This window comes from Ahaetulla prasina, chromosome 3, assembly GCF_028640845.1.
Source record: "Ahaetulla prasina isolate Xishuangbanna chromosome 3, ASM2864084v1, whole genome shotgun sequence".
NCBI classification, from domain to species: domain Eukaryota; kingdom Metazoa; phylum Chordata; class Lepidosauria; order Squamata; family Colubridae; genus Ahaetulla; species Ahaetulla prasina.
Genome location: NC_080541.1, coordinates 181,018,344 through 181,039,593, shown reverse-complemented (window position 1 = coordinate 181,039,593; position 21,250 = coordinate 181,018,344). Strand labels below are relative to the sequence as shown.

The following is a 21,250-nucleotide window of genomic DNA, read 5'->3' as shown; positions in this document are numbered from 1 at the left end:
CGCCTTTCTTGGCAAAAGATGCCGATAGGAAACAAATGCAACAAGACAAAGCTATCAATGTTGTTTTCCAGCAAAGAGCCCAAATGTCATTGCTGGTCTTTTAAGCTTTATGGGAGGGGCCAATCATCTCTTGGCCCTACTCCCGAGTTGTCCTCTTTGTTTTAGCTGCTCTTGCCTTCTGGCAGCTTTTCTCATGCATGCATTAGGAACAGGCTCCTCCTGTTCCTCTGCCTCACTACTGTCAGCCTCTGGAGGCTCTGGAGTCTGCACATCACTCCCCAATGGCCCTGGCCCCACCTCTGCCTCTGACGCAGAGCCTTCATCCGGGCCTTCCCAGCCTCCAGGACTGGCCCATGTTCTTCCTCAGCCTCATCGCTGTCTGACTCTGTTGCCAGCTCCGCAGGCTGCTGGCAGACCACAACACAAGCTGGTTTTTGAAGGTAAAGCAGAAAGCAAAGCCCTGAGCAAGATTTGCCAGGGGCTCCAGCTTTGCCTGGGCAAACCTGATTTGTACAGTCATACTGGACCATTGTCAAAACTCGATCCCATTTTGCCTGGGCAAGCCCACGGAAAGCAGCTGGCACTGCACAACTGGAATATGTTGCATAAATTACATTATGTAACTAAAATATTAATGGGATCATTAAAATACAATGGCTGTTTGGTCCTTGCCCTATCCTAACCCATATGAAATCATTTCTTTTATTCTGTGTGGATTACCCAAATTAATTTATCATGCCAGGAGATTGCAGTGTGGTAAGTACTGTGATCCCTAAACTGGCTGAGATTATCCATAATTGAATGTGGCAGCAGATACTCCCGAGGAGTCACCGTACAAACGTAAACCAGGACGGATCTGACCATTGTGATTTTAAAGGATCACAATGTAAAGCAAGAAAGGGAAGAGAGATAAAATGGTGAATTCTACCATGCGTTCATGCATCATCCTTTCTATATGTGTGAGCCTCATATGTGGATAGGAAGGGGTGGAGCTTCCATCAATGTTTTAGACTTGGAATAACTTTTTTTAAAAAAAATAGTTTTTATTGAATATTTTACATTTTTAAAACCAAAAACATAATAGAAAAAGACAAAAAAGAAATGTGAAAAAAAAAAGAATACATACACATACACCGAACGGTAAAATACAAAACATAAATAACAACGTTATATAATATTTTACAACTTTCTGCATCAACAATTAACTTTACTTTTAAATTCAATCTTCCTAATTATTCTCTTATTCTTTTGTAACCATATTGAGCATTCTTTAAAACAAAATTGTTATCTATACTTACATCCTGCTTATTAACATAGTCAGTATTTTATCCTTACCAGTATTCAATATTAATCCAATTTACATTCTTGTTTCTTGTTTTGATTCTTATTTTCTAGCCACATATAGAATCTATTCCATACTTTATAGTAGACCGAATCTCTTTCTTTTATCTCCATTGTCATTTTATCCATTTCAGGATATTTGAGGATCTTTTTAATTACTATTTCTTCAGGTAGTGTATTAATCTGTTTCCACATTTGTGCCAGAACAATTCTGGCCACCGTTAGTATATGCAATGTTATATAGTACAGACTTTTCTCCATTTTTAACTTTATTGTCACTTTAAATGTATATTAATCGTCATACATTAAAATGAAATTTCTTTGCATACGAAGCTCTCAGAGAGCTCTCATCTCCAATATACACTACATAAACATGACAAAAGTTTTTATCCCCTGCTTGGGGATAAAAAACAGCTTCTAAAGCACAACTGATCTTTGGAGAGAGAAGCAATGAGAAAAGAAGGCAAACCACGGAGCTCGCTCCTACCACCTCTTTAGGGCTGGAAAAAAGCTTCATAGCTGAGACTCGGAGGGAGCAGGCAAAGCACAGAAGATGCTTCACTGAAAAAAAGCTTAGCACGGAAATCGCTTCACTCGCTAGCGCCTAGTTAGGGCTGAAAAAAAGCTTCAAAAAAGCTACATATATAGCTTTTAAGACGCACCCAAATTTTCAGCCTCTTTTAAGGAGGAGAAAAGGGGTGTCTTATACTCTGAAAAATACGGTAATTAAAATGAAGGAAATTATGTATTTTAAGAAAAACCAATGGCCTGATTTCTTTAAAAATATTGTATTTTATATTTACAATTAGATATACTTTGGATGTCTCTTTTTTCCGTTTTGTTCCCCCTTCCTTCCCCTGCACAGTAGTTTAGTATAGCAATTTCTTTTTCCCTTTTCTGTAGATAATATTTAAGCATATAATATTTTATTATATACTTTAAGGAAGAAACATAACATAATAATAACAACAGAGTTGGAAGGGACCTTGGAGGTCTTCTAGTCCAACCCCCTGCCCAAGCAGGAAACCCTACACCATTTCAGACAAATGGCTATCCAACATTTTCTTTAAAATTTCCAGTGTTGGAGCATTCACAACTTCTGCAGGCAAATTGTGAATGCTCCAAAACATATGGAAACTAAAACATATGCATATATTTGTGTACACACACATAAACACATACTGTACACACATAGCTACATGCATACACACTTTAACTAATGTTTTTCAAGAAATGTTATCCGTAATGTTTTCAAGGTTTCATACCTCATTGTTTAAAAAGAGAGGGTGCTGGGAGTTTCCATGCCTAGAGAGATAAGGGCACAGTGGGAGATGAATGCAGTTCTTAGAGATACTCCAGTGGTAATTTGGTGGGGGGGGTCAGTTCTGCTCTGGAAGTCAGGGGACAACCCCTCCCCCATATACGCTTTCATTTTTTAGGAACCAGGCAGTCCTCCTCAATAAGATATTAGGTCGAGAAGATTTTAATTGAAGACAGCAAATAGGCATTATTCTACATTGATTTTAAATGCATATATTTTGTACATCATCTATAATTGAACAAGTAAGCTGTATACGGATTGTAATAAATAGGCTGAAGAGTGGAAAGGACATTGTAGATCAGTGGTTCTCAACCTTTATAGTGCTGCGACCCCTTTAATACAGTTCCCCACGATGTGACGACCCCAGCCGCAGAAGGGGAAAAAAAGTGGCAAAAATTTATCGCGCCTGAAGCCGTATTGGCTAGCGATCTGAACTGCTTGCGATTGCCTGAGGACAGAGGCATTAAAGTGGAGAGTCCTCCCCTATTAAGTTTATCGCGCCTGAAGCCAGATTAGGCTAGCGATTGGGAGTGATTGCAGCTGGCTTGAGAGGGAGACATCAGAGCAAAGATTTCTCTCTTTTTTAATTCATCGCACCTGAAGCCGAATTCGGCTAGTGATTTGAAGAGCCTGCAGCTGGCTTGTGGAGTCAACCATTGGAGCCCGATTTTCGACTTGCAAGTATACTTCCCATATTTCTGATGGTCTTAGGCGACCCCTGGCAAATCGTCATTCGACCCCCAACAGGGTCGCGACCCACAGGTTGAGAACCGCTGTTGTAGATGCTATAGTTGGAGACTGTGATTAGTAAATTAAGATGTGTTGATTTCACATATCAATGCTGTGCTTTTCGGATTTCCTTTTTTTCACCTAGATCTTCTTGTTGGCTGGTCGAAAACGAAAAAAGAGCAAGACATCTAATTATCTGATTTCCACTGATCCTACTGACTTGAGCCGAGATGGAGAGAACTTCATTGGAAAGCTAAGGTTAGGGTTGTTTCACCAAAGTGATTTTGAAAAATCTAAACTGTTATGCCAGGGACAATTCCAACACATGTAAATACTGTACAGTTTGGCAGATTAGGTAGTTTTTTTTAAATATGATACAGAACAGATACAAAGACTGTATACCATGTTTTTTTTCCCCACGCAAAACTCTTTAATTGTACAAAAGTAAACTATTTTCTTCTACTATCTTGTACTCCTATCTTTATTCTATTGTCTTAAACTTTCATATTCTATTATCTTCCCATTACCATAAGTTTATAACGATTCTATTTCTATTCTTATTTAATTTTTAAGTTTCTACATTCCTGTTCTTACTTTTGCACTATGTTTCCTTATCTTAACTATTCAGCCCAGCCTCAGTTTATTTGAATGGACTTTTCTCTTCTCCACCCTCCGCCTCCCACTACCTCCACCCCAGCCCCACCAGTACTCACCGTCCACTGTTTCTTCATTCAGTCAATCAGAATAGAATTTGGAGGTCTTCTAATCCAGCCCCTGCTCGGGCAGGAAACCCTATATCAGTGTTGGCGAACCTTTTCGGCATTAAGTGCCGAAATGGGAGCGTGCGCATGCGCACGGGGGAGCACCAGAAACCGGAAGAGCAGTTCCCTGACGGGAAGCTGAGCTTCTGGTTTCCGGCATGCGCATGCGCGCCAGTCGCCTGGTCTTCTGGTTTCTGGTGTGCATGTGCCCATGAAGGCCAGCATGCATGCCGGATAGCTGCTCTTCCGGTTTCTGGTGACCCCTTGAGCAGGAACCCGGAAGAACAATGGGCGACCCAGCTAGTCTGCCTGGAGAGATGGCTCTGTGTGCCACTTCCGGCACTCATGCCATTGGTTTGCCACCATGGCCCTATACCATTTCAGACAAGTGGCTGTCCAATCTTTTCTTAAAAACCTCCAGTGTTGGAGTACCCACAACTTCTGGAGGAAAGTTGTTCCATTGATTAATTGTTCTGTCAGGAAATTTCTCCTTAGTTCCAGGTTGCTTCTCTCCTTAATCAGTTTCCACCCATTCCTTCTTGTCCTGCACCTGGGCTAGGGCAACCAGTGGGCTTGGTTTGGTTGCCAGGCTCACTTGGGGTTTGCAGGCTCTTTTCCTTCCCCGTCTCTCAGTTCTGTTATTCATCGGTTTTGCAGCTCCAAAATTAAAGTTTTCTCTTGCTGTCTCTCAGACTCCTGCTGAGGTGTTTGACTTTGGGTTGTCTCTTTCCTCAGAGAAAGAATTTTCTGTGTTTCTGCTGTCCTCTTGACTCTTTTCTCAACACACCCAGGCACCACACGCATGCTTGTTTTCGATTTTCTCTTTTATAAAACAATTCCCCGATTAAGGAGGGGATGGGGCTGTTTTATCCTCCTATGCAGGTTGCACCAAAGCTTTGGAACCCAGACGAAAAGAAATGCTTGCTCACTCCAGGTGGTGACTTCACTTTGCCACACAGATAAAAACCCTGGATATTTGAGAACACTTGGGAAAAATGTGAAATTATCAAAAATATGTACAATTTGCCATACTTTAACACTATTCTATGTAATTCCCCCCCCTTTCCTTACTCTTTTGGAAAAGTATGCACCGTATAATGTATGTTTTCTTGAGCTATTGTTGTGAGAGTCAAACATCATACCCATCTTTCTTACTATTTGCAAGAGAAAGAACATTCACAACATTGGCAAGTCAATTCAGGGACATTTTAGAATGCCAACTGTCTTGTCCTCATGGCTCTGAGGGTTTCAATGGACCGATATATGCTGCCCGTGCCGTTAAAAACCCTTCCGTGCAGTACAGTGGTGGGATGTACCAATTAAAGTTTTTATTTACTGATGCAGTAGTTCTTGGCACAGATAATTAAGCAGATTAAGAATGTAAATTAAATTGTCTTGAACCAAAGAGAAACAAATCTCGACTACAAAGCAGATCATATCACAGTTTTTTGCTTGAACAAAAGAAACAAATGCCACTCAGTGAATCACTTTTCTAAGGCAGCAAAGCTTGCAAGCAACATCTCTTCTTCATCACAGACATGAATAGAATAGAATAGAATAGAATAGAATAGAATAGAATAGAATAGAATAGAATAGAATAGAATAGAATAGAATTTTTTATTGGCCAAGGGTGATTGGACACACAAGGAATTTGTCTTGATGCATATGCTCTCAGTGTACATAAAAAGACAAGATACCTTCATCAAGAATTCTAAGGTACAACACTTAATGATAGTCATAGGGTACAAATAAGCAATCAGGAAACAATCAATATCAATATAAATCGTAAGGATACAAGCAACAAAGTTACAGTCATACAGTCATAAGTGGAAGGAGATGGGTGATGGGAATGATGAGAAGATTAATAGTAGTGCAGATTTAGTAATAGTTTGACAGTGTTGAGGGAATTTTTTGTTTAGCAGAGTGATGGCATTCGGGAAGAAACTGTTCTTGTGTCTAGTTGTTCTGGTGTGCAGTGCTCTATAGTGTTGTTTTGAGGGTAGGAGTTGAAACAGTTTATGTTCAGTAACCAAGTTGTTAATGCTTGGAATAAACTACCTGACTCTGTGGTCTCTTCCCAAAATCCCCAAAACTTCAACCAAAAACTATCTACAATTGACCTCACCCCATTTCTAAGAGGTCTGTAAGGGGCGTGCATAAGAGCACAAACGTGCCTACCGTTCCTGTCCTATTGCTTCCTTTCGTTATATCCAATTAATATAGTTATTACATGCTCATACTTATATATATGCTTATATATACTGTTTGACAAAATAAATAAATAAGAGGATCTGTAAATATTTTCACAGCCCTCTTTGACTCATATACAGTATACAGGTCCTCAATAGAAGGCAGGTAGCAATTGGTAGCAATTGGTAGCAATTGTTTCATTGCACTCATAGTCATTGTATTGCCATTTCACACCATCCTAAGTTAATTGAAGTGATCTCAAACTTTACCAAATATTCTACTCAACCCATTACAGATTTGATAGGCAATCTAAGTAGTTTAATAAATCTTATCTTTACAGAACTGTCATTTGGAGGGAATGTGGTAGATTTCTAACAGTTTTTGCTTGAACAAAAGAAACAAATGCCACTCAGTGAATCACTTTTCTAAGGCAGCAAAGCTTGCAAGCAACATCTCTTCTTCATCACAGACATGAATAGAATAGAATTTTTTATTGGCCAAGTGTGGTTGGACACACAGGGAATTTGTCTTGGTGTATATGCTCTCAGTGTACATAAAAGAAAATATACCTTCATCAAGAATTCTAAGGTACAACACTTAATGATAGTCATAGGGTACAAATAAGCAATCAGGAACCAATCAATAACAATATAAATCGTAAGGATACAAGCAACAAAGTTACAGTCATACAGTCATACAGTGGAAGGAGATGGGTGATGGGAACAATGAAAAGATTAATAGTAGTCCAGATTTAGTAAATAGTTTGACAGTGTTGAGGGACTTATTTATTTAGCAGAGTGATGGCGTTCAGGAAGAAACTGTTCTTGTGTCTAGTTGTTCTGGTGTGCACTGCTCTATAGTGTCATTTTGAGGGTAGGAATTGAAACAGTTTATGTTCAGTAACCAAGTTGTTAATGCTTGGAATAAACTACCTGACTCTGTGGTCTCTTCCCAAAATCCCCAAAACTTCAACCAAAAACTATCTACAATTGACCTCACCCCATTTCTAAGAGGTCTGTAAGGGGCGTGCATAAGAGCACAAACGTGCCTACCGTTCCTGTCCTATTGCTTCCTTTCGTTATATCCAATTAATATAGTTATTACATGCTCATACTTATATATATGCTTATATGTTGTATAGTAACTTCATGCTTATGCTTATATATACTGTTTGACAAAATAAATAAATAAATAAATAAATAAATAAATAAATAAATAAATAAATAAATAAGAGGGATCTGTAAATATTTTCACAGCCCTCTTTTTGACTCGTATACAGTATACAGGTCCTCAATAGAAGGCAGGTAGCAATTGGTAGCAATTGTTTCATTGCACTCATAGTCATTGTATTGCCATTTCACACCATCCTAAGTTAATTGAAGTGATCTCAAACTTTACCAAATATTCTACTCAACCCATTACAGATTTGATAGGCAATCTAAGTAGTTTAATAAATCTTATCTTTACAGAACTGTCATTTGGAGGGGGAATGTGGTAGATTTCTAACAGTTTTTCACAGCTTCCGGGAGGGAAATAGAACAAAAAATACCTACAGTTTCCAGGGAGCTGTATTTGGGAAGCAGTAGTCCATCCACCTTGAGTCTAGTGCCCTCCAGATGTGTTTGGATTCCAATGTTGAGTGTTCTCATGCATAGCCTCAGGCTGTGGAAACTATCAAATGTTATAAAAGTGGTGTTACTTCATAATAAATATTGAAGGCTCAAATGTAAATATTAATATTTTTTATCTATACTTTGTGACCTTCTACATTCAATATAATTTATTCTGAGCAGAACTGAAAATCTGATTTGGTAAATGCTTCCTTAGAGACCCATTTAATTTTTAGCATAGAAATATATCTCATCATTTCTTCATTAATAATGCTGTGAATTAAATTCAGTTTCCGTGCAGTTCTAACTCAGATCAGACAATCTGTCTTCCTACTTCTTCAGTTTCATTGCTGTTTCATTGCCCCACAGCTGAGACAGCTTAAAGTCACATTTAGCTATTGGCACACCCCCTGCTCCTCTGGTTGCTGGGCGCTGCTCTCTCTGGCCGTCATGGCTTGGGGCTGCAGGAGTGACAAAACACAAGGCTTCTGGAGAGTGATCTGATTGCACAATATAGTTAGTCAGACAAGTTGACAGGTGGCTAAGCCTGCTGTTCAAAGTACTTATATACTTGCTCCACCCCACCTCACATTAAGGGCAGAATTAGCGGCTGTTTTTCCACTAGCAGGTGACATTTAGTGGGAGGAGAAAGAGAGCCAGGAAACTCATCCATTATTTTCTTTCACTTATCCCACTAGAAATTTATATCGACAGCACCAGACATTACTCGCTAGTCTTGCTATGGAAGAAGAATAGGGCTTGGCCATGGAGGGAACATATCTTGGTTGATGGGCTGTGGCCATTGTCAATCTTATCAAAGGGTAAAGCTCAGGTTTTTGTTATAGCTGTGAGAGAGAGAGAGAGAGAGAAAGGGAAAGAAAGGGAGGAAGGAGGGAGGGAGGGAAGGAAGGAAGGAAGGAAGGTTAAAAAGAAGAAAGAAAGAAAGAAAGAAAGAAAGAAAGAAAGAAAGAAAGAAAGAAAGAAAGAAAGAAAGAAAGAAAGAGAGAGAAAGGGAGGGAGGGAGGGAGGGAGGAAGGAAGGAAGAAAATAAATAAATAAATAAAGAGAAAGAGAGAGGGAGGGAGGGAAGGAAGGAAGGAAGGAAGGAAGGAAGGAAAGAGAGAGAGAAAAAAAGAGAAAGAGAGAGGGAGGGAGGGAGGAAGGAAGGAAGGAAGGCCCCTCTTCTTCCTAGGCAGAGAGTTGTCTCAGTTCATAACTCAGGATTTCTTAGATCCAAAACGATAATCAAGCTAGTGCGTAAACTAACAAACCAGACACATCTTGCTATCAGATTGTAACAGAGATTGTCCCTGGGGGCAGAGAGGAAACAGTGGTCGGGCAGGTTTTAGCCAAGGAAAAGGGAGAGACATGCATGTCACAATTTCATACGCCCGGAGTTTAGAAATATAGCAGATGCCCTGATTGAGTGACCTTTCCATTCCCTTCTTCTATCTCACCCTGAAAACCTAATAAGTTTGTTGCAGCTACTTCAGCGTATCATGTAAAATGACATTCCAAAGAAATTATACTTGTTCAGACTGAAGAGTGGTGTTGTGCAATTTTTGCCCTTTTTTGTCCTACCGGCCTGATTTCCGTCTTTTCTTTTAGATCCAATTTAATAGGTACTCGATTCTCGGTATTTGACAACGGTGTAAATCCAGAGAGAGCAAATGCTGATTGGTCCAATGTACGCCAGGAGCTTGCAGCTGTTATTTATGTAAGGAACCATTATGTGAACTATTTCCCTATTAAACATCTATTTAATAGGCAGCCACTAGACTAATCCATACCAAGATGGCAGATTGCTTATCAGTACCAAGGACTTTTAAGAATTTTCCATTCGCTGCAAAAATCATTCTTGACAGCTATATAGCTTGATCCAAATGTCAGTAAAAGTATACTACAATATGAAGAAAAGAAGGAATGCCTGTTCTATATGTTGTGGTCGGGAATCATTTAATTTGTAGCTGTTTTTTTCACTAAAGGAATAGTCATCTGCAAAGAAACAATGTAATTTAATTTAGATTGTCAGGGAATTTAGTTAAATTTTATATCTGCTTATTTCTTGAACCACCCTTCTAGATCTTGCTCCACTTAAGTAGGCCATATTGCCACTTTATTATAATGTAGTGGATTCTATCAAACTAACAGTTCAAGACAGACAGACATGTTGGTTGAGAGTTGAGAGTTTTCATTAATGATTATTCGGGGATTTGAGGCAGGCAGAAATCAATGGAGAGTCTTAAGTCCTCTGGTCAGAGGAAGTGACCCACAGAAAGACATCCGTCCTATAATACCGCCTGTGCTTCTGAAAAGTAGAGACTGAGCTTCACACCATTCCCCGAGCATCTTTTCTGGGGCACCAACAGGGCAGGATTTTCACAGCATTCCCTAGTGGTGAAAGCAGCAACCTCCCAGTGGTAGGGAGTGGGGAAAAACAGCATCAAAGGATGGGGAGGAGAAGAAGATGAGATAAGGAAGCAGATTGGCAGGGGCAGGTGTGACAGATTCCCTCCCTTATTAAATTCCTTCTTTTTTCTTTTCTTTCCTATATGTGCCGGGACACTCAATCTTGGGTTTTAGAACTACTGAGACATGTGCAATATATGGCTTCAGGCTAGCAGAAAAATGGCTTTAAACTGTTAAGGATCAGCTGAAGTTGATCATGTTGTGGAGATACATGATGGCAACTCAGTTATGAAGATTGTGGTATTTCTATTTCAGGAGACAAATGTATTAGGTTTCAAAGGACCTCGAAAAATGACAGTGGTCATTCCTGGAATGGATTCTGATAATGAAAGGGTGCCAATCCGTCCCCGAAATGTAAGTTACACATAAACCTTCATACAAGGTTTCATTACTTCTAAGTAATCCCAATGGTTGTAGACATCAAGTTGCCATTTCTCTGATGTTCTGTTTATCATATTTAATAAAATAAAATATCCAAATGTGCAGAGAGGCATTTAGTCACAAAGGGTGCTGCATTTTTGCCATGCAATTTTATGTCAGCAAAAATATAAAATGCAGAACTTTCTTTTAGAATAGGAGAGATAAGGGTGTTACCAAGGCTTTATTTCTAAAACAATCTTCCTGAACTTGGCATCCTCCAGGTGTGTGGAATTGCAATTCCCATCATGGTCAGAAAGCGTTAAAAGCTGTATATTAATACATATAGAAAGTATTAAGTTGCAGGAAAATGCTCTGCAGCTAAAGATCTCAACCAACAATATAATATAAATATAAATGGTGAAGTGTTTCTATTGACAAAACAAGACCGAGTGGATCAAGCACTATATAAACATTTGAAGATATATCTTCAGATCCCTGTTTGGCCATTTCCTTCCAAAGAATAAACCTCATATATATGTATGTATGTGTGTATGTATGTATGTATGTATGTATGTATGTATGTATGTAGGTCGGTCGGTCTTGGGATATTCGGTCTTTTCCGTGTAAGGTTGAGAGGAAAAGACCCAATAATGACAAGACCTACATACCTATACTCGTGAAAACCTTCTGAAATCTGGGGAAAGAGTCAAAGGTAATCTTTCTTGGTCTGTGACCTTCACCTGAGTTGGCACTCCAAATTTCCTAGTCAATATGCACCAGGTTGTCAAAAGCTAAGCTAAGGATTGCAAGCTTTGGTATGTAATTTATATATGAATATTGTCCTTTACAAGCTCCCTTGAACTCCACTCATGAAACCTGGAGGAACAAGTATGTGCATACTTAGTTTCTTAGTCTATTAATATCAGGTTTCGCGGCACAACTGTTAAGAGGAGCAAGGCTAAGATGTTACTGTAATTATGCTCAAAATTATTAGAGGACTTCTTGTGATGTACACCGTGAGAATCAATTGTATGTACGTGTATTATTTCTTCATGCAAATATAACCAAATAAATATTTAAGAAGATACATTTTTTAATTACTTGTGGTGATGCTTTTTCTCACAATTTCCTAGGATAATGATGGGTTACTCATGAGATGGCAGAATAAGATAATGAACAGCTTAATTGAGCTGCATAACAAAGCCCCTGTATGGAACGATGAAACGCAGTCTTACGTGCTGAACTTCCATGGAAGAGTTACACATGCCTCGGTTAAGAACTTCCAGATTGTGCACAATGATGACCGTAAGTCTTGCGGGATTGTGGATTTTTTTTAAAAAAAACAACACTTCTATATTTGTGCTGACTGAAAAGCTGTTGCTGCTCATGGTTGGACCCATGGCTAAGGTAGCAAATTCAGAGTCAGAGTAGGCATTGTGCTGCGTTGTCCATTCAAAAAGGAAGTAAGCAAGAAAATCAAAATGAAATCCTGGATTTGCATACTGGAATGGGCCACTGAATTGTGTTCCCCAGTGGATGCTTTGTGATTGACAAAGCACCCAAAGTTTCAAAGTATTTCCCAGCAAATTAAATGCCTGGACTGGAAACTTAGTCAGATCTACCTTTTTTTTTTTTTAAAGTTTCATTTTGAAGTTTCATTTGCATTTTTCTCTCTTCTTCCCTTGATGCAAATTATCTAATCAATACAGCATTTCTCAGGTATCCAAACAGTATGGATGGGAAAGATTAGTCTGATGCTGATGAATAACTTATATCAGTCTTTCCTCCTTCTAATAGGGCAGTGGTGGCTAACCTTTTTGCCGTTGCATGCCAAAAACGGTGGGGGGAGTGCGGAAGGGTCACACGTGTGCATACCCACATCTATAATTCAACGTACCCCGCCCCCCATGCATACATGTGCGACCCCCTGCACTCCCCCCACTTTTGGCACGTGATTGCCCGGTGGGCCTGTTATGGCTTTTTTTTTTGCCCTCCCCAGGCCAGAGGCTTTCTAGGAGCCTGGGGAGGGCAAAAATGGCCTTCCTCACCACCCGGAGGCCCTCTAGAGGCCGGAAATGGCCTGTTTCCTGACTTCCGGGGGCCCGAAAGGCCTGAATTTCAGCTAGCCGGCACATGCATGCGCACTGGAACTGAGCTAGGGCCACGCTCATGTGCCCATATATATGGCTCCACATGCCACCTGTGGCACGCATGCCATAGGTTCGCCATCATGGTAATAGGGCATTGGCAGAACCTGCATAATTAATTTGGTGGAGGTGGTTAGCTTCCTACTTGTTCAAGGGAGACCTATTAGGTCAAAGTTTATCCCAAAAGTTGGGATACAACTAGGGAGTATGGCAGTGCCAGATTTAAGCATAAGAAAAACAAGGTACAGTTTAGGGCTTCACAGTATGCAGGTCCTCACAAAATTTCAGGGTAGGTTTTGGTTTTTTGGGGGGGGAGGTTGTTTCAAAAATTCAGGTTTAAGTATTGTTTCCAGGATATACTATTATAATTGGAGAGATAAGGGTGTTACCAAGGCTTTATTTCTAAAACAATCTTCCTGAACTTGGCATCCTCCAGGTGTGTGGAATTGCAATTCCCATCATGGTCAGAAAGCGTTAAAAGCTTTATATTAATACATATAGAAAGTATTAAGTTGCAGGGAAATGCTCTGCAGCTAAAGATCTCAACCAACAATATAATATAAATATAAATGGTGAAGTGTTTCTATTGACAAAACAAGACCGAGTGGATCAAGCACTATATAAACATTTGAAGATATATCTTCAGATCCCTGTTTGGCCATTTCCTTCCAAAGAATAAACCTCATATATATGTATGTATGTGTGTATGTATGTATGTATGTATGTATGTATGTATGTATGTAGGTCGGTCGGTCTTGGCATATTCGGGTCTTTTCCCGTGTAAGGTTGAGAGGAAAAGACCCGAATATGCCAAGACCTACATACCTATACTCGTGAAAACCTTCTGAAATCTGGGGAAAGAGTCAAAGGTAATCTTTCTTGGTCTGTGACCTTCACCTGAGTTGGCACTCCAAATTTCCTAGTCAATATGCACCAGGTTGTCAAAAGCTAAGCTAAGGATTGCAAGCTTTGGTATATAATTTATATATGAATATTGTCCTTTACAAGCTCCCTTGAACTCCACTCATGAAACCTGGAGGAACAAGTATGTGCATACTTAGTTTCTTAGTCTATTAATATCAGGTTTCGTGGCACAACTGTTAAGAGGAGCAAGGCTAAGATGTTACTGTAATTATGCTCAAAAATATTAGAGGACTTCTTGTGATGTACATCGTGAGAATCAATTGTATGTACGTGTATTATTTCTTCATGCAAATATAACCAAATAAATATTTAAGAAGATACATTTTTTAATTACTTGTGGTAATGCTTTTTCTCACAATTTCCTAGGATAATGATGGGTTACTCATGAGATGGCAGAATAAGATAATGAACAGCTTAATTGAGCTGCATAACAAAGCCCCTGTATGGAACGATGAAACGCAGTCTTACGTGCTGAACTTCCATGGAAGAGTTACACATGCCTCGGTTAAGAACTTCCAGATTGTGCACAATGATGACCGTAAGTCTTGCGGGATTGTGGATTTTTTAAAAAAAAAACAACACTTCTATATTTGTGCTGACTGAAAAGCTGTTGCTGCTCATGGTTGGACCCATGGCTAAGGTAGCAAATTCAGAGTCAGAGTAGGCATTGTGCTGCGTTGTCCATTCAAAAAGGAAGTAAGCAAGAAAATCAAAATGAAATCCTGGATTTGCATACTGGAATGGGCCACTGAATTGTGTTCCGCAGTGGATGCTTTGTGATTGACAAAGCACCCAAAGTTTCAAAGTATTTCCCAGCAAATTAAATGCCTGGACTGGAAACTTAGTCAGATCTACCTTTTTTTTTTTTTAAGTTTCATTTTTAAGTTTCATTTGCATTTTTCTCTCTTCTTCCCTTGATGCAAATTATCTAATCAATACAGCATTTCTCAGGTATCCAAACAGTATGGATGGGAAAGATTAGTCTGATGCTGATGAATAACTTATATCAGTCTTCTCTCCTTCTAATAGGGCAGTGGTGGCTAACCTTTTTGCCGTTGCATGCCAAAAGCGGGGGGGGAGTGCGGAAGGGTCACACGTGTGCATGCCCACATCTATAATTCAACGTACCCCGCCCCCCATGCATACATGTGCGACCCCCTGCACTCCCCCCACTTTTGACACGTGATTGCCCGGTGGGCCTGTTATGCCTTTTTTTTTTGCCCTCCCCAGGCCAGAGGCTTTCTAGGAGCCTGGGGAGGGCGAAAATGGCCTTCCTCACCACCCGGAGGCCCTCTAGAGGCCGGAAATGGCCTGTTTCCTGACTTCCGGGGGCCCGAAAGGCCTGAATATCAGCTAGCCGGCACATGCATGCGCACTGGAACTGAGCTAGGGCCACGCTCATGTGCCCACATATATGGCTCCACATGCCACCTGTGGCACGCATGCCATAGGTTCGCCATCATGGTAATAGGGCATTGGCAGAACCTGCATAATTAATTTGGTGGAGGTGGTTAGCTTCCTACTTGTTCAAGGGAGACCTATTAGGTCAAAGTTTATCCCAAAAGTTGGGATACAACTAGGGAGTATGGCAGTGCCAGATTTAAGCATAAGAAAAACAAGGTACAGTTTAGGGCTTCACAGTATGCAGGTCCTCACAAAATTTCAGGGTAGGTTTTGGTTTTTTGGGGGGGGAGGTTGTTTCAAAAATTCAGGTTTAAGTATTGTTTCCAGGATATACTATTATAATTGTGAGAGAGATCAAGACAAACGATAAGCATCTAATCAGTCTATACTGTACATTCATTTGAAATTAATTTGTATTTGTTTCTTTAAATGCCTTGCTATGAAATAATTAGATGTTTCCAATATTTTTGTGGGAACCCAATGTCCTGTTTCAGTACACAACCTTACTGAGACCTTCTGGTGTAACTTTATAACAAAAGGCCTCCAAGCTTAGGGCCTCACCAAGTCTAAACCTGACAGTGGAGCAGGGAAGAGAGTTTCTATGTGGCTGCTTTTTCTCCATGTGAATGGGCCCCCCTTTCCTGTCATAGACAGGAACAAATTAGATATGGTGTAAGATAGGCATGGTTAATTTTTGTATGTAAGGTAAAGGTTCCCCTCACACATATGTGCTAGTCCTTCCCGACTCTAAGGGGCGGTGCTCATCTCCATTTCAAAGCCGAAGAGCCAGCGCTGTCCAAAGACATCTCTGTGGTCATGTAGCTGGCATGACTAAATGCCAAAGGCGCACGGAGCGCTATTACCTTCCCACCAAAGGTGGTTCCTATTTTTCTACTTGCATTTTTTACATGCTTTCGAACTGCTAGGTTGGCAGAAGCTGGGACTAGTAACGGGAGCTCACCCCATTATGCGGCACTAGGGATTTGAGCCACTGAACTGCCGACAGCTCAGCATCTTAGCACATCTCCACATTCACATAAGATTTTTCAGATTTCTATATGGAGGTGGCTATATGAAATGCTTTTGGTAACAGTTGAAGAGTACGTAAATGAATTGCTCAAACCAAAACCAAAGCAGAAATTGGAGATTAGTCCTCTAACTGCTTAAGGCAATAGTTCTCAACCTTTTCTTCCCCACAGACCCCCTCTAAATACTTTTTGTGGCCATGAACCATGGCCACAGATGCCCAAGATTGAACTCAAGATTTAAATCATAACTTTCCTTCAAGTCTTCGAGGACCCCCTGTGATGACATCACGCGCCCCCCTGGGGTCCATGGACCATAGGTTGAGAACCACTACTTTAGGTTAATTTCAGTCTGAGTATGTCTCAAGAGATATAACCCTGTTTGTTCTCTTGAACCTGGTTATGGTATTTAGAGCAGGGGTGTCCAAACTTGGCAACCTTAAGACTTTTGGACTTCAACTCCCAGAATTCCTCAGCCCGCTTTGCTAGTTTGCTGGCTGAGGAATTCTGGAAGTTGAAGTCCACAAGTCTTAAAGTTGCCAAATTTGGACACCCCAGGCTTAGAGCAACAGCAAAGAAATTGATGTTAGATATACTTGTTAACAAAGAAGTATCTATATGTATGATATCTATCATAAAAGACTAGATATTTGGATCTATACTGGATTTTGACGAGGAAGGACTACAGTTGAATAGATATTGTAATTTTCTGTATTGAAATTTTATAATGTGTTGCACTGAATTTTAAATAGAATATTCTCGAAAGATCTTATGTAAGAAAGACCTGGGGGGAAAATTATATGGTTATAGAAGCTATAAGGGAGATATTCTCTGAATTGGATTGGATTTTTATGCTTTAGCTGGTTTTAAATACTTTAGGATTAATTTGTTCTATTGATTTATATATTTTATTACTGTTAATTGTTAATTTTTATTTTTTTTTGGGAGGATTTTGTTTATGTTAGGAGGAAGTCAGAGCTAGAGAGGGAAAATTGGTATAATAGTTTTGGGGAAAATTTTTCTTAGCATATGTTTGTTTTATTTTTAACTATACCTTGTGCTTGTTCCGGGAAGTCAGGGGAGGGAGGTATTAGTGAAGGGAGGGGTTGGGGGAAAGGGGAATTTTTTTGTAAAACTTTTTGAATAAAAAAACAAAACAAAACAAAGAAATTGTTAGACATACTTGTTTCGGAATAAGTTTTTTTTCATATTGCATTAGAGCGCTCAATTTCCAAATGGTAATTCAGAAAGGCTTCTGTGAAATCTATAATATATTGTGATTCCAGGGACACGAAGGAAATTTTCAATCGGGTCTGAACAAAAAAAAAATTCAATTGTCCTGAATAGTAGGGCATGGAATATAGTAACAGTCCACTAGAGGGAGCATTATAAGAGGCTGGAGTTAACGTTTTGAATGGTTTGAGCCATCTAAAAAGCAAGTTTTATTTTATTTTGCTCACTTGCAGTACCCTCCAGGCAATTGAGCATAAACTCCTACAACTCTGGTAAACGTTAAAGAACATGCCAGGTGTTTTCCGAAAAGCCACAAACTTCCAGAACTGGATAAGGTACACCCAGAACAGTTGTAAAGGCATAATTTGAGAATTTACTGAACTTGATTTGTAATCTCTAATTCAAGAAAAACTTCTCTAAATTTGCTGGTGGTAAGAAATATTTTGACGATGGCAAAGTGCCAAAGAATGTTACTGGCACATTCTTTGTCAGTCAAGAATTCAGTGACCCCAGATATTATAAAGGACAGTCCTTTATTTCAGAAAGCTGCCCTTTAAATTTATTTAACTTTTGAATTTTTCTTTGTAAATCAAAGTCATTAACATGAACAATTAATTTTAAAAAAAATCTTTATGAACTTCTTTCAGATTTCTCCCTTTTTCAGGTTTGTCCTTTATTTATTTTCTTTCCCCAAGAAAATAATTATAAGGGGCGTACATAAGTGCACAAAACTGCCTACCGTTCCTGTCCTATTGTTTTTCTTTCATTATATGTGCTTGTATATAATGTTGTGAAAAAAATAAAAAAAAATGTGGTTATTATAGTCAAGAAGGATATGTAGCCAGAGTTTCAAATCAAGTCATACATGTTCTGTTGCTGACCACATGGGGCCATTCACAGATTTCTCTGTTGAACTATGGACAGCCCTCAGAGATAACAAGTATATTATCTCTAATCTCAGGATGAAAAGATGGGAATTGCAGAGCCTCTGGTTCTTCAGAAGCTTTTGACTTTTAACCTCCATTCCATTCCACGAATGTATAAAATAGAGAAGAGAAGCTCATTTAGATCCACGTCTGTCAGGAAAAGTGAAACTGTATTGAAAGTTAATAGGTCTTACTTAGTAAATAGTATACATTACTGTAAAATAAATTATGTAAAAACTATAGATATAAACCTGAAGATTCCACTCACAAAATTAACAACTGTGTATGGTTTTAAAAATAAACAAATCACAATGTAAAAAAGATGTTGAGACTCTAGAAAGAGTGCAGAGAAGAGCAACAAAGATGATTAGGGGACTGGAGACTAAACAATATGAAGAACAGTTGCAGGAACTCGGTATGTCTAGTTTATTGAAAGGAAGGACTAGGGGAGACATGATAGCAGTGTTCCAATATCTCAGGGGCTGCCACAAAGAAGAGGGAGCGAAGCTATTCTCCAAAGCACCTGAACGCAGGACAAGAAGCAATGGGTGGAAACTAATAAAGGAGAGAAGCAATTTAGAACTAAGGAGAAATTTCCTGACAATTAGAACAATTAATCAGTGGAACAACTTACCTCCAGAAGCTGTGAATGCTCCAACACTGGAAGTTTTTAAGAAGAGGTTGGATAACCATTTGTCTGACGTGGTGTAGGGTTTCCTGCCTAAGCAGGGGGTTGGACTAGAAGACCTCCAAGGTCCCTTCCAACTCTGTTATTCTATTCAAATAAGAGTAGGGTGTCTGGCTAGGTATAAGGATGATCCTATATATCCTATACACACAGTATATTTATTTATAAAATGTATTGGTCACTCATTTTACCACCGGGTAATTCTGGGTGAATTATATACTGGTATCTACAATCACCATTACTGTCCGGTTTCAGTCAGGCCATTCATGACTGATATTCATTGGCAAAAATAGTGCCCAGTGGAATTTTTTCTTTCAGTGCAAATTGAAGACACTAAAGGCCAATCAAGATTGGAAGGGATGAATAGAAAAGGTCATAATCCCTATAGTTTATCTGATCCAAATAAAGAATCCTATATCGACTGTGTTTCCCCGAAAATAAGACCCAGTCTTATATTTTTTTTGAACCCTGAAATAAGCACTTGGCCTTATTGCCATGCACTCAAAAGCCTGATTGGGTTTATTATCAGGTTTATTTTGGGGGAAACAGGGTATTTACTTGTAAGAAGCCATTCATTCAGATTCTAATTATACAATGGGACTTGATCTTCATTGTGCTCTCCTGGTAAAAGCACATGGATGATATTGACCACAAGTCTTTTCTATGGATTAATCTTGATACGAACTCAATATGTTGAGTTCACATAAGTGGGATCTAGGAATTTAAAGGTGTGTTTTGTGTAGTCAGTGAGATCCTAGGTTTTGTGTTTTTATTACGTTATCTTCTTCTTTTGGTGCTCAGTCAAAGCGATTATTTTGATGTTGATGCATGAGGAGGACCAAATATGATCACAGTCGCATTTCCTTCCACTTTGCATATATATTGGGGGCATAGGCACACTCTGCAATCTACATCTGAACAGTAAACAGCAGCCGCCGAGCAATTTTCAGCCTGTGTGACTTGTCTCCTGTCACCTGTCCAGCCCAATCAGGAGATGTTACTATCCGGGGGTGTAGGATTACAGGATAGAAAGAACCTGCTCAGGGCCCCAGTTATTTTTACAGATTTCTTGCTGCTCTCGCTGCAAACAAAGGGAGTCACGATCAAAACAGGGAATCAGAGAGGCCTTCAGAAGGCCACACACACAGGTCTGGCAAAAGAGCACATCTTTTGGAGGAAGGCACAAACCTGTTTTTATTCTCTGTCCGTTTAGCTAAAAAAGAAAAAGAAAAGGGCTTGCTTAGTAACTCTGTTGAAGAGACATCAGCCATTCATTGCCCAGCAGGTGATCAGTCAATTTCTAAACCGTCTGGATTCTCTTCTTCTTCCCCATTATTCACTCATTCCCTTAGCATCTGAATGTTTTTGTTTTGCTGCATATGATCTTCAGCCTCAGTGGGTTAAAGACGCTGAGCTTGTCAACAGGAAAGCTGACAACCAGGTTTGAGATCCTAGCACTGCGCAACAGGCTGAGCCCTCGTTCCTTCCCCAGCTCCTGCCCACCTAGCAGTTTGAAAGCATCAAATGTGAATAGATAAATAGGTACCACTTCGGTAGGAAGGTAACAGGGTTCCACCAGCCTTTGGTGTATAGCCATATTGGCTACATGACCACAGAAAATGTCTTCGAACAATGCTGGCTTCCTTGGCCAAGATGAACACCTGTGCCCTAGATCAGAGGTCCCCAACCTTTTGGACCTCAGGGACCACTAAATTCATAATTTTTAATCCCGCGGATCACTAATATGATCTGCCTAATGACCGGCTGGCATGTGACTGGGTGGGTGTGGCCAACTAGATGTCACTCATGTGGAGGGGCGCCAAGCCAGCCTCTATTCACCCATCGCCTCCCCGCCACTCCTCCCTCCCCAGGCTCCTGAGGGCCCTAACAGGAAGCAGTTGTTGGAGCCAAACAACAACTGAGAAACAGTTCCATGAGAAACATTGGCAAAACAGCTGGCTCAGTTCAAATTGGATGTGACTGAGAAGGAGGCTCAGTAGAAGTACCTCACTGAGGACTGGGAGCATAGGCTTTCCAAGCAGAGGGAAGACCTGCAGGAGTGCAAGGCCAGGTACCGGTGCGTGGAGGCTCAGCGAGCTGAAATGGTCAGCCAGTTCCAGGC

The 21,250-nt window shown here is 39.9% G+C and overlaps 1 protein-coding gene across 2 annotated transcripts in view; it reads left to right on the top strand.

The window, feature by feature from the left end:
* The window catches only part of TULP1 (TUB like protein 1), a 61,282-nt gene that overhangs the window by 30,755 nt on the left and 9,277 nt on the right, over window positions 1-21,250 (top strand). Inside the window, exons 9-12 of one of the 2 annotated variants that reach the window (XM_058177605.1) lie at window positions 3,537-3,649; window positions 9,561-9,669; window positions 10,677-10,775; window positions 11,915-12,086. In XM_058177605.1, coding sequence (XP_058033588.1) covers window positions 3,537-3,649; window positions 9,561-9,669; window positions 10,677-10,775; window positions 11,915-12,086 — 493 coding nt within the window. Of the gene's footprint in view, window positions 1-3,536; window positions 3,650-9,560; window positions 9,670-10,676; window positions 10,776-11,914; window positions 12,134-21,250 lie in introns of those variants that run through there. The other variant, XM_058177604.1, reaches the window with a different exon arrangement.